The sequence below is a fragment of the Kryptolebias marmoratus genome, linkage group LG19 (genome assembly GCF_001649575.2).
Source record: "Kryptolebias marmoratus isolate JLee-2015 linkage group LG19, ASM164957v2, whole genome shotgun sequence".
In the NCBI taxonomy this organism is placed as follows: domain Eukaryota; kingdom Metazoa; phylum Chordata; class Actinopteri; order Cyprinodontiformes; family Rivulidae; genus Kryptolebias; species Kryptolebias marmoratus.
Genome location: NC_051448.1, coordinates 20,917,256 through 20,929,822, shown reverse-complemented (window position 1 = coordinate 20,929,822; position 12,567 = coordinate 20,917,256). Strand labels below are relative to the sequence as shown.

Below are 12,567 nucleotides of genomic sequence, written 5' to 3'. Positions count from 1 at the left end.
TTTTAGTTACTAACTTATAAGCCATGAAATTAGGCATAGAGCATGGAGTGTGGAAAAAATGGCAGAAGTCTTTTCATTTGTTCACACCAACATGTGAAGAAGATAAAAGAAGTTTCAGGTTAGATTTCATAATTTAATACAGCTAAGGGTGGAAATGTATTCAACAATAACATTTAAAAATATTCCAGTGTATGGTTAGGTGTATCTGTTTAATAATGAGTTCATTGTTAAATATGTATTATTGTGAAAGGCTCATGGTTGTAAGAGGAAGTAAGATTGAAATTTACAGATATTCTTGTTATTCATTGGTCACAGTGAGAAAGGTAAAAGGTGACGTGAAGTAGTGGAGGAAGTACAATTTTCTTTATTTACGCCCAGATTGATGGTTTGCAGCAGCAAAACCTTTCAGACAAAAGAAACATCTCAAGAACATACACATCATACAGATGTTTGTAGGCACCAATCTGGTAGGTCTTGGTGCTACACCAATTAGTTTGATGACAACAAGGGGGAGCCAGTGAGTCAGAACCCAGAGAAGCAGAGAGTTGACTAGGTTTGAATAACGATTTTTATTCCCAGTGGCAGCAACATAGGAATAAATAGTTAAAAAAATGGTACAATAATAAAATACTTCTGTTAAAAGCTAAAACTTAAAATAATGACTAAAAACGTCTCTAGTCCTAGATAAGATTGGTTTCTATTTTCAATTAGAGGACTCTTAAGAAACTGGAATCATGCCAGTCAATTCCAAGAGGAGAAGGAGCCTTTTTGTCCTACCCCGCAGGCGTCTTACTATTGGTTCTGGCATGCTGCACACCGCTGTAGGCCACAATGTGAGCCTCTTATTGGCTCCGGCATGCCGCACACCCACCATGGTCCACAATGTGCGCGTCTCACTCACCAGTGAGCTCTGCCATACTGCAACCCTGTAAATAGAAACAATCACTGGCCAGAAGTGTTGTTCATAGAGCCAACCAATCTCCTCTGTGACCCTCCCAACAAGGCTGCACTCAGTAGAAGTCAGTGGAAGGTGATACTCACAGACGTGGACAGATTTTCACCTCTGCCTTGCTGTCAATCCAATACATTGTTCTCCACTGATCGCCGTTCCTAATGCTGGAATGAGCCACATCGCACCGATCGGTCTGCCTTCACCTGGCGATCGCACCACCTGTCTGTCCACCACGCCTGTCTGCTACGTGCTCCCTTCCTTTGTGCAGACTCAGTCCTTCACCTTTGGAATGTCCGGCCAGCTTCTCTGACAGATCTGTGAAACAGCTGATACACCACTTCCAGGCACACCCACAACTGCACAGGTGACCGTCATCAAGTAATTTGTCCTTTTTTTTACTCCACAGTGGATCAAAACAATGTTATGCAAAACACTAAAAACATGCAATAAAAACTAAATTAGTAAAACCAAAATTAGTAAAAAACATGCACAAAAAAGAGGGTTTCACTTTCAAAATAAAGCAAATTTCCACTGTGTGACATGTTAATACATAAAACTGATAGCTTACAGCTATAACAGCATTGTACATGGGACTGGCAATAAGTGTAGTAAGCTGGCATTAGCTTACCCTCAAACTCTAGTTCGTATCCATCCCTTTGTCCTCAGCTTGATACAGCAGTCTGGAAAAGTACATGAGGGTTTATGAAGCTACAATGTTTCATCTCACCACCTGCAGCTTGGTTGGCTATACGATTGCACATTGAGTCTGACATCAAGGCGATACACAGTTACATAGGAAAGCAACAAGACCATGCAAAGTTGAGACGAGACAAGCTAAGCCGGAGCAAAACATACTGAGACTGGATAATGGAAAACTGGCTGAAGGGACCACCTTGGGCTCCAACATTGTGTTTCTGTTGGGAAAGGCAGCAGTGGCTCAGGAGGTAGGGGTTTGTCCTGTAACCAGAGAGTTACCAGTTTGAACCCCCACTCCATCTGACACTTTACCTGCCTTGTCTGCTAGTAGTGGTCAGAAGGCTCGGTGGCGCTGGTGTAATGGCAGCCTCACTTCTGTCCATTTGCCCTAGTGCAGCTGTGGCTACACTGTAGCTTACCACCATCAGTGTGTGTGTTTACCATTTCTTATGGACAGCCAATGCCTAGCACAGAGGTCCAATAACAGAACACCACTCGAGTTCAGATAGGGGAGGCTATTCTTCCCAGGCACTTCCCTCCGGATGACTGTCATTGTCCACATGGACATTGAAGTCACACAGGAGAACAACAGGATTCACAGATTGCACCTCTTCTACGACACCATCCAGAGACTTCAAGAAGTCCAGGTAATCTGAAATCCTATTTGGCGCATTAGCACAAACAATATTCAGAACCTTCACTCCTGCAGCTTGAAGAAGCAGAGAGGTGAACCTCTTTGTTTCCAAGGAGAACTCCAAGACTGAAGTGCTCAGCTGGGGGCTTATAAGTATCCTCACACTCGCTTGACGTCCCCTCCAGAGTAGGAAAAAGCCCAGCCCCTCTCCAGGAGTTGGGTTCTAGTACCCAAACTGTGTGTAGAGGTGAGCCTAACGTCATCTAGTTTTTACTGCTCAACCTCACAATCTCCAGCTCCTTACCCACCAGTGAGGTGACAATCCACATTCCTAGAGTTAGTTTACACAGCTAGGAGTCGGCACACCCAGGGACCCTCCATAGCCTGCCACTCAGCTTGCATGGCACATCTGATTCACTTCTCAAACATTCTGTTTTTGCGCTGCTAGTTTATTTAGCTATCTAGCTAACATTTACGCTGTGACCTAACTTAGTAAATAACATATCTCACCACCAGAAAATATGTGAAAACTTACACTTTGAGCGCTGAGTAGGACCTGGCTGCAGCAAACCGAAAGGGGCGGGGACGGACCATGTCAGTCCCATACCATATGTGAAAATGGGACCATTGCAATCCGGAATAAAATATTTTCATAACCACTAGTATAAAACCTTAAAGAAGCAGTAGTTGGATTGATGGAAGCTTGAGAGATTCTTCCACTGATATTTTTCGTGAAACGATTCACAATGGAAACCACGCAAAGTCAGCAAAAGGTATTTTTATGTTCTTAAAACAGTTTTTTTACATAATAAATCAATACTTTTATGTAGAATAAGTTAAGAACTAGTGAAAATCATAATTCATACAAGCTAAGGTTGAATTTAGCGTGTAGCATAGTGAATTAGTTCTCTGCAGCGCATCATTAGAGAAAAATAGAAAAGTATATAATGCGTATAATTGAGAAATGTGGCTTATGCTCAAAGTTTGTTTTTTATTGTCTTTCTACAGATCCATGTATCTATTTGTAACATTCACAACGGAGAGAAATTGCAGCCCTATTGCAAGGACGATAAATCCAGATGTCCCCTTTACTCATACAGAGGAGTCTTACAAGGTTGTGAACAAGTACTGCTGTGGTTCAACAGAACGGTATGTGAAACTGAACTGGATAAACATGAATGTTTCTTACATAATTATCAGTTTTCTAGTTTTTTATTTTATTTTTAAAGCTTAACTTTTTTATGAAATATATGTTTTTATACACCAAAATGGTGAATATATGGAAAGTCAGTAATCTTTTTAGAAACTACAGGCTGCGAGCAGAGGGGGTAGAGTACCCAAATGTGATACTCTAGTAAGACTACAACTACTTCAATATATTTTTAGTAGCTGTGTAAGAAACTACACACGTAAGAGTATTTGTAAGTATTTGATGAAATGACTACGCTTAAGTACTGAGTAACTGATCATAATGTCTAATTTAATATTTTACAGTAATTTAATCAGACATGAATAAAAATGGTTATGTGCAGTGTCTGGTTTTTTAAAACCTAATAAGAAAAACATTAATACAAGACAAATAATAAAGGTAGAAACAAAATTCCAAATAAGGTGTTTTCCAAAACTTATTAAACAATTTTTTATAGTAGCTAAAATAAGTACTTCCATTGAAAATATATGGTGTTTGCTGTGTGATTAATCTACAAACGACACAACAGGCTAGGCAGATGTAAACAGTAAAGGTTGAGCACAAACAAGAAGTGTGACTTTTAACATAAACCACACATTGGTCTCTGTGTCTCGTGTATTCTTTTGGTTAAAATATGTTCTTCGTTCAGTTAAGTTACTCGCACAAGGTAGTGTTTTCAGAAATTTTACTCAAGTAAGAGGAGCAATGCTGTGTAAATGTAAATAATTACTACCTGCCTCTGGCTGTCTGAGCAATATCACTTTGACAATGGAACTTCATTGTCTGCAAAAGATTTATGTTATCTGGAGGCCATTGTGACTTTTAAAAGTAATTGGTAAATCCCATAAAACTATAATAATATTGGTAAAGAGTATACAGTAATTTCAAACTTACCTTTTTAAAACCACTCATTTGTATATTTCCTGATGTGTTATAACCTTTAGCATGTGTTTGTAGCTATTACATTGTGAATTGTTGTCCTTGCTGTATTTTGAATGTAAATTTACCATTTCTTGCATGAATATATCTGCAAAATATATTTTTGTTATTTTTAATTTTAGAACCCTTCTGTGCACTTCAACTGAGTACACACTTCATAGAGGGGCGTAGGGTTGAGTGTGAGTACTGGGACCGGGCCACTGTGTGCATTTCTACCTCAATATACAAATGAGGAGGGCTGCCTTCTTGGTCCAGCTCCTCTCCTATTGCTCAATAAACAGGAAGGAGCAGGATCCATGTGCAGATCGATCGTGCGTGCCTGCACTTTCGCCCATTTCAGGCCCGCCCCTCTATGAAGTGTGTACTCAGACGAAGTGCACAGAAGGGTTCGTGTGCGCAGGTTACAAGCATGCAGACATTGGAGAACTGGGTCAGTACGGGTTACGTCATCGTCTTGCACTTCTGCGTCGTAACTGTGACATCCAACAGGGCGGGGCCAGTCACTGTTTTGGTATTTTAAGAAGGTGCCAGTACAGTTTTTAAAGTACAGTATAGGTATTTTTGCTTTCCAAAGTCATTGCAGAAGATATTTAGCTGTTCAAATGTGTTTTGTTCTGACTTGTTGAATACTGAGCAAAGTTTTCTCGTATTCACACATGTACAGCAGAGTGAAATAAGAAATATTTCAATACTTTACATTTGAAAACAGCTTTTTTTCGTGACAGACGCAACATGCTCTGTCACCACTGCCATATTTCTGCCGTTTAATTCAAAACTTTTTCATTATCAATAAAGATAATAAAAATTATTTCAAAACGTCACATGCAGTGATGAATTGTGGGTAAATACTTCGAAGTCCGCTGGATGCGGGCTTAGCCGAAGGGCGGACGTAGTACACAAATGGGGCGGGGCTAAAGAGCACTCCGGAGAATTGGGACACACTACTCACTCAAACCCTTCAGCATGAACGCGCATTTGAATTGGGACCAGGCCAGTATTAGTAGTAATCTCTGAATTGTAAAAAGAACAAACGCATGTGTTAGGAAAAGGCAAAGCAAAATATATACATTTCTTGACAAAGAGATGTAAGGAAAAGGCAAAACAAAATATATACATTTCTTGACAAAAACATGTAAGGACAAGGCAAAACAAAATATATCTATTTCTGCTTTTATGTCAGTTAGATAGGAACCTTAATAAAATGTGTAAAACATTTAAAAATAAACTACTGAGTAAGCCCTTTAAGACAATTAAAAATGGTACAAGTGCTCTTCTTAAACACAATGACAATTAATTTTATCACATCTAATTTTATTTAAATACAGTCAGTTTTATTTTCATTGTCTATTTTAGAACTTCATTTCTGACCCTCAGTGAGTGAACTGATGCAATTTTGCCTTTGCTGAAAGTCAGAAAAAAAAATCTTAGTAAACTGTTTCACTTTGGTCACCTTTGCTTTTAAAAGTAAAAAAAAAAAAAAAAAAACTTTAAAATAACAGCAATGCAAGCATTTTAACGAGGAGTTTTATTTTTACATAAACAAAATAATCTCTACACATCAAAGATTGATTTACTCAAGCAGCAAGTCCATGCAATTTAAAGTTAGCAAAATCACCTTCTAATATTTTTCCAGAAACAATTAATTTAAAGGCAGACCTGAACCAGCTGTAAAAGAAAGCATAGATAAAAGGATTTAGCATTGAATTAGACAATGCTAGCCAATTAAGAGTTTCAATCACAGGAACTGGTACTACATTGTTGGTAAAAGGCAGAAAAGTGATGCAAAGGAAAAAAGGAGTCCAACAAAAAAGAAATACGCCAAGAACTGTAGCCAGAGTTTTGGTGGCCTTTCTCTCCATCTTACTGACAGTTGCTCCACATTTCATCCTAGTTTGGATGCTCCGTGCCTGTCTTAATGCAACAAGAAAAATCTTCAGGTAAATACACAACATTATGACAACTGGAAGGTAAAATGATAAAATGGGTCCAACTGTGTTTGCCATGAGAATGTCAATAAAACACGTTTCTTCACATTGCTCATTATTTAACCCAGAAATTGTCACTCCAATTCCTATTAGTGCAGAAACACCCCAGCTTAAAGCAATCATAATGACAACAACATATCGACTGATTTTAGATTTATATGTTAATGGCTGACACACTGCATAATATCTGTCAATAGAAATACAACATAGGTGCATAATAGAGCATGTGCTAAGAAGTATATCAAAGCTGCCTCGTACCTTACAGAATAAACCTTCATGATACATGCATGAGCTGAGAGAGAATGCCATGCTAAAAGGAAATACAATGATCCCTACAAGCAGGTCAGCCACAGCAAGAGACAAAATCAGGGAGTTTGTAGGAGTTCGGAGGTGTTTGAAGTAAATGATGGAGATTATTACAAGGAGATTTCCACATACTGTGACAACAGACAAAAGTGTAAGGAAAGCATACAACAATACACAGATAGCAGAAGGTGTTGTGGTGAACTTGTAACTGAAATGATCAATCTCATAGCAGGGATGGATATAAGTCACAACATCAGTTCTGTTGATGCTACCTTCCATTTCCATGATGACCTACAAATCAGATGTAATTTTTGTGAGATTCAGAGAGAATACTAGAGAATATAAATTTAACTACATAAAAAACAAAAAAATCACAGTTTAATGCAATTATCAAATTTCTGATAAACACTCACAGACAGTTAGAGCATCAGTGCTGGTAACTGCTCTAGGTCACATTAGCCATTGTGCATGAACCTTTATGACCTAGTCACCACCCACATTTGCAACACTATGATTGTTGTCCAATAAGAAATTGGAACCCAAGTTGGGGCTGTGAGTTTGGGAGGGTAGGGTCAAAGGTTTTTCTGTTCTCATCTGATTCACAGGAAGAAGACCCCAAAAGAACAGACTTTATGTTTCCATCCAGAACATTAAAATATCAAAGATGTTGATTAGAACTGGCTTTTACAGGCATGGTAAGAACTTTGCAATGGTCCTCTGAAATTCACACAAGACTGCTAAACAGATGTGGCTCCAAAAATATTCCAATGATGAGCTGGCTATTATTACACCCTTCTTCAGGTTGAGAGATGGAACAACTGCAACTCCCACTGGCAAAGTGGCTTGTTGCCAAACAACCTAGACCTACTATCTGTTGTAGAAAAAAAGGATTACAAATATTTTCAATAATTAATGAATTGTTTATTAATTTAAAAATTAATTTAGCACTTGTTGGGGCATCACCCATTTAAAAGGGTAAAACAAAGAAAATATTAATTTCAATAACCTCTAAAATATGTGAGCTTTTTGTCATTTGAAGTGACGATAAAACCACACAAGTAGACACAGGAAGCAGAAAATGGCATTTTAGCGATGTTTACTTACAGCATTTAATATTACAACATTTACTGTAAACTGTGGATCATGACTAATATCTCTAATTGACCTAATTTATTTAAATTTATTAGTAAATAAAAAAATAAAGTTTAATTGAGGTAAAAGAAATAAACCAGTGACTAGGGAGCACAAGCCAGTGTATTTCCTGTGCCAATCCCAAGCCTGTGTAAATTGTGAGGATTGTGTCAGGAAGGGCATCTGGCTTAAAACACTTTTGCCAAAACAAATATGCAAGCTCATCTAAGCGACACCATACTGAATCGATCGAGGACTGGGTTAACAACTGCCACCAGTACGGTTGACAAACAGGGTGCCAGCTGAAATTGTGCTTCTGTTAATTGAAGACCATGAGGAGAGAAATGTACCAGGAGACAGAGGGAGAAGAGGAAAGTCAAGAATATAGGACTGAGGGTAGCAACTCTAAATGTAGGGACAATGGCAAGGTTAGAGAGCTGGCTGACATGATGGAGAAGAGGAAGGTAAATGTGTTATGTGTGCAAGAAAGCAAGTGGAAGGGAAGCAAGGCTTGCAGCATTGGGGCAGGGTTTACGGTATTTTACCATGGTGTGGATAGGAAGAGAAATTGAGTAGGGCTGGTCCTCAAAGAGGAGGTAGCAAGGAATGTAATCATGGCAAAACCGGGTTAATACAGGCATCCTACAGTTGATTTTCTTACCTTTTTACTACTACTTCTACAATATTTTTACTACCAACACAAAATTGAGCAGCAGACTTTTTTGGGGGGAGCAGTGGATTCATAGCACTGACCCATGTAAGATGATGTCCCATCTGTCGCCAAAGAGAAAACTTGATTCCACTTACATGAAGGTGTAACTGTAACTTTGTCTTTGACTAAGATCTCACAAACATAAATATTCCAAACGCATTTCCAGAAGACTTAGGAAATTTGTTTTTTAACAATATAAACAAAACAATGACATTTAAATTTCACAAGCCAGTGTTTTATTCTCAATAGAATATTGATAAAATGGCAAATCCTCAAACTAAATAATTAGCAGGAATAACATCAACCAACTATAGTAAATAAAGAAAAAGTAACATTTGACCACTAATATTATGACTACTATTGAAATATAGACGAACACAGATTATGACGGCTCCTATGATATATTGTGACCACACTGTAGCAGCATATAGTAAAAGACTAAAAACTTGAGCCAAACTGTTTCTTTATTAATTATGAACTGTTATAAACCCATGAGTAGTTCTTTGTAAGTATTTATATGTATTAAAATAATTAAAAAAACAAAACAATTGTTTTGTATTGTCAGGTGTGGTGGAGAGTGAGGAAAACCCAATTTGCAGACTCATGATGAGCTTCAGGAAGAAAAACTAATTTATTAAAAATAAAAGAAAAACAAAAAAAAGCCGGCATTGCAGCAAAACAAAACTAAAAATAAAAAACTAACAAACTCTAAAACGTAGCACACATAAGAGGCAAGACATTAGGGGAACCAGAGAGCACATGAAGCGACAATGGACCAGTGAGTAAGTGGAGGAGATGACCAGATTTTAAAGAGAGGAGGTGTTTAGAAGAAGTGGGCACAGGTGAGTGATTGCAAAACTTGGGGCAGGTCTAGATGGGCGTGGCGGGCAAACAAGAGATTGACTGAGAACAAGTGTGTCATGAGCAGGGGTGATGACGGAGGCAAACCCAGAATGCAGACTCATATTTAAAGAAAGAAAAACTAATTTATTAAACTAAGAAAACGAACAAAAACAAAAAGCTGACGTGGCAGCAAACCGACAAGAACTAAATAAAAATACATTAATGGAACCAAAACTTAGAGAACCAGGAACACGGAGTGACGCAAACAAGAGACAAACATCAAACAAATCTTAGACAATGGACCAGCGAGGTATGGAGAGAAATGACCGGGTTTTAAAGACTGGGGATAACGAGGTGAGTGGGAACAGGTGGAATGATTGCTGAGTCGGGACAGGTGAAGATGGGCGTGGCTGACAGAAGTGAATGACTGGGGGAGAGTGAAAATGAACATGAACATGAGACAAAACGAAAAGCAAGTACAACCAAATAACACAAAAGAAACAAAACAAAAACCAAAGAACTAAAATCAAAATAAAACAAAAACAAAACCCAGAAAAGAGCCAAATCACCACAAAGTGAAATATAAAAGAGAAGACAGCAAAAAAAATCCTCCTACGGTCACAATATACAATGGTCACAGAATATGGTGTAACAACTGCAATACTTGTGCTCGTAGCTGAGCTTGAGGTTGCAGCTGCATTGCTCTGTGTAGCACCAAAAAACGAAATAGGGTAGACATGAGCTTGGTTATGCATTAAGTGATCAATTCCCGGTGGTTGGATCAGCGTAGCATTTGATATTCAGAAACCACCAGTCTGTGAGGATCTGGTTTGACCCGCCTTTGGGCATGGTCTTTAACCTTTCTCTCCGCAGCTGTTGCTGATTCCTCTGATGAGTAGTACCGGTATTTAAACCCCTAGTCAGCACCAGATCTTCGCTGGAGCATCTTGCCTTCTGGTCAGAGTCTCAGCCATTAGGTTTACGCCTCACTTCAAACCGCTACGTTAATCCTGTTTTTGCCTCGCTTCAAGTTTTAACCTCTGTGTCTCTCATTGGGACTTACCTTGTGCAGCCTGGACGAACTTACCTGTTGGACTCCTAGGATCCCTCCTCGCTGGATTCCTCCTGGACCATTCACTCCTCAACTCCGAGCTGCTTCACTCTCCAGAAACCTGTAAGGAAAACAAACAAATTAACCTCTAATTACTACGGATAAACCTGTACTGGATTTATTGGTACTCGAGACTCACCTTGCCTCCCTCCTGTCGTTTCAGATGCTCCCGAACACTCACTGTAAATATTAAACCACCTGTAAATAAATCACTTACCTTTACATCCTGTCTCCGTGTTCTGGTTTTCGGTTCTGCTCCTATGGCTAAAACCCTGCATTATGTCACAGTCTGGTGATCAGCGAATCAGTTTTGGTGATACTCCAGATGGTTTTGGGGCTTTGGTCCTATCCAGTGGAGAATGGTGGGTTCACAAGCACTGGAACTATCTAAATGTTCTGTGTCTTGCTGTTGCTGACTCATCTGTCTAACACTGTCTAACATTCCAGTTTGTACTGGACAGATGGCTAAACCTTTTAACTTCAGTTAATGCTGTAAAAAAACAATGGTGAACTCGCTTGGAGATACACACTTAAAACAAAGGAGTGAGTGTAAAACAGAATAATTAACTAAACAACAAAACGAGAGTGAAAACACAAGGGTACAATAAACAAGAACTAAGAGTGTGCTGGCATCACATGTACAGTTGTGGATAGTACGTAGGGGTGTATTTGGAGCAGCCACTCATCAATTTCCCCAATCAAGCCAGCTGTGAGGAGATGGTTTAAACAGCCTGAAATCAATCAAAACTTGTGTAATGAGTTCATGAGTTTTGTATTTGCTTTGTCTGGTGTTTAGGGATTTTTGGTATGTGTCTTCTGGGTTTTGGTTTTGTTCTTGTCTTTGTTTTTCATTACCCACTTGCCCTCAGTCTGCTCCTGCTTTTTTGTCATGCCCATCTCCACCTGTCTTCAATCCTCGTTACTCACCTGTGCCCACTTCTCCTGATTTCCCTCTGCTTTAAAACCTGGTCTTTTTCTCCACCTCCCCGCTGGTTCATTGTTGATTGTAGCTTGTTGTGCTGTCGTTCGATCCTTGTTCCACGTTGCTTTGCCTTTTCCCGCCTCGCCCTTTTCTGCTGTTTGGATGTTTGTTAGTTGTTTTGCTGCCACGTCAGCTTTTGTTTTCAGTTTTGTTATTTAGAAATAAATCTGTCTGGGTACTGGGTTCGCCTCGCTCTCACTACTTCCTGACAACTTGTTGTGTTCACTGGGTAGAATCACAGCCCAAGATGTGAAGGAGAGTGTAATTGAGTTCCAAACGTCAGTCTCAATGAAAAAAGTCATGGAGTTAAACATGTTGAATCGGTATTATCAGATCTCACACTAATTAAATCATGTTCAGATTAAATCACACAACAAACATGTTCATTAACTTATTCAAAAGTAACTATGGAGCACAACATTCAAACTAAGTCCTAGTTAAAGTTATTTTTCAACAAAATGTTTCAAGAAAAATACTATAAGCTGATAATGATCATTCCTAGACCCATACAAATGATTCACACACCTTATGGAAAGAATAAAAAAAAAAAACAAGGTTAACCCCTTACCACGCGACGGCCCGCCCGCGGGCTGTTTTACTGCCTTTTCTATTCAAATCTGTACAGTTTTTGCTACATTTATTGTTTTTATGAACTTAAATTTCAAAATAGCGGTGTTTTGGCGCCACTTTTGTTTGACGTTTTGTCTGACCAACTGGGTTGCTCTCTGCCCCCCCTAGAGCCCCTCTAATTTCCCATGCGTAAAGTCATGAAAGTCTCCTCCCCTCATTTGCAAGCCTATAGCTCCGGTCAGTCAGCTCCCAAGCGGGTTCTGATACCACAGGCGAGTAGCCAATGAAATTCCGGTCACGTGATTTTTCTGGCAGGGGGGTCGGAACTTTTCATGACTCCCAAATCAGTCTGCGTATAACGGTCTAACAGAGAGGCTGCTTCATGCGTCCTGCGCGTAAATGTGGTGAAGACTGTTGATGTCGGGGTTCTGGAATATTCTGGTGTGTTTTTTGCCTGCTGCTTTCATGTTTTCTCTAGTAGATGGCGTGGGTTCTTCCAGGTGGTTGCTGCAGCAGG

General features: G+C 39.2%; 1 protein-coding gene across 1 annotated transcript; it reads right to left on the bottom strand.

Moving 5' to 3' along the window:
* Positions 1-5,633: 5,633 nt before the first annotated feature.
* LOC108247835 (trace amine-associated receptor 1-like) lies at positions 5,634-7,562 on the bottom strand. The gene has a single exon (XM_017436201.2). The coding sequence runs from the start codon at positions 6,984-6,986 to the stop codon at positions 5,985-5,987; it is 1,002 nt and encodes a 333-aa protein (XP_017291690.1). The 5' UTR covers positions 6,987-7,562; the 3' UTR covers positions 5,634-5,984.
* Between the last annotated feature and the right edge of the window lie 5,005 nt (positions 7,563-12,567).

Excerpts from the sequence above, each read along its gene's own strand:
- LOC108247835 (XM_017436201.2), bottom strand. The coding sequence starts at position 6,986 with ATGGAAATGGAAGGTAGCATCAACAGAACTGATGTTGTGACTTATATC.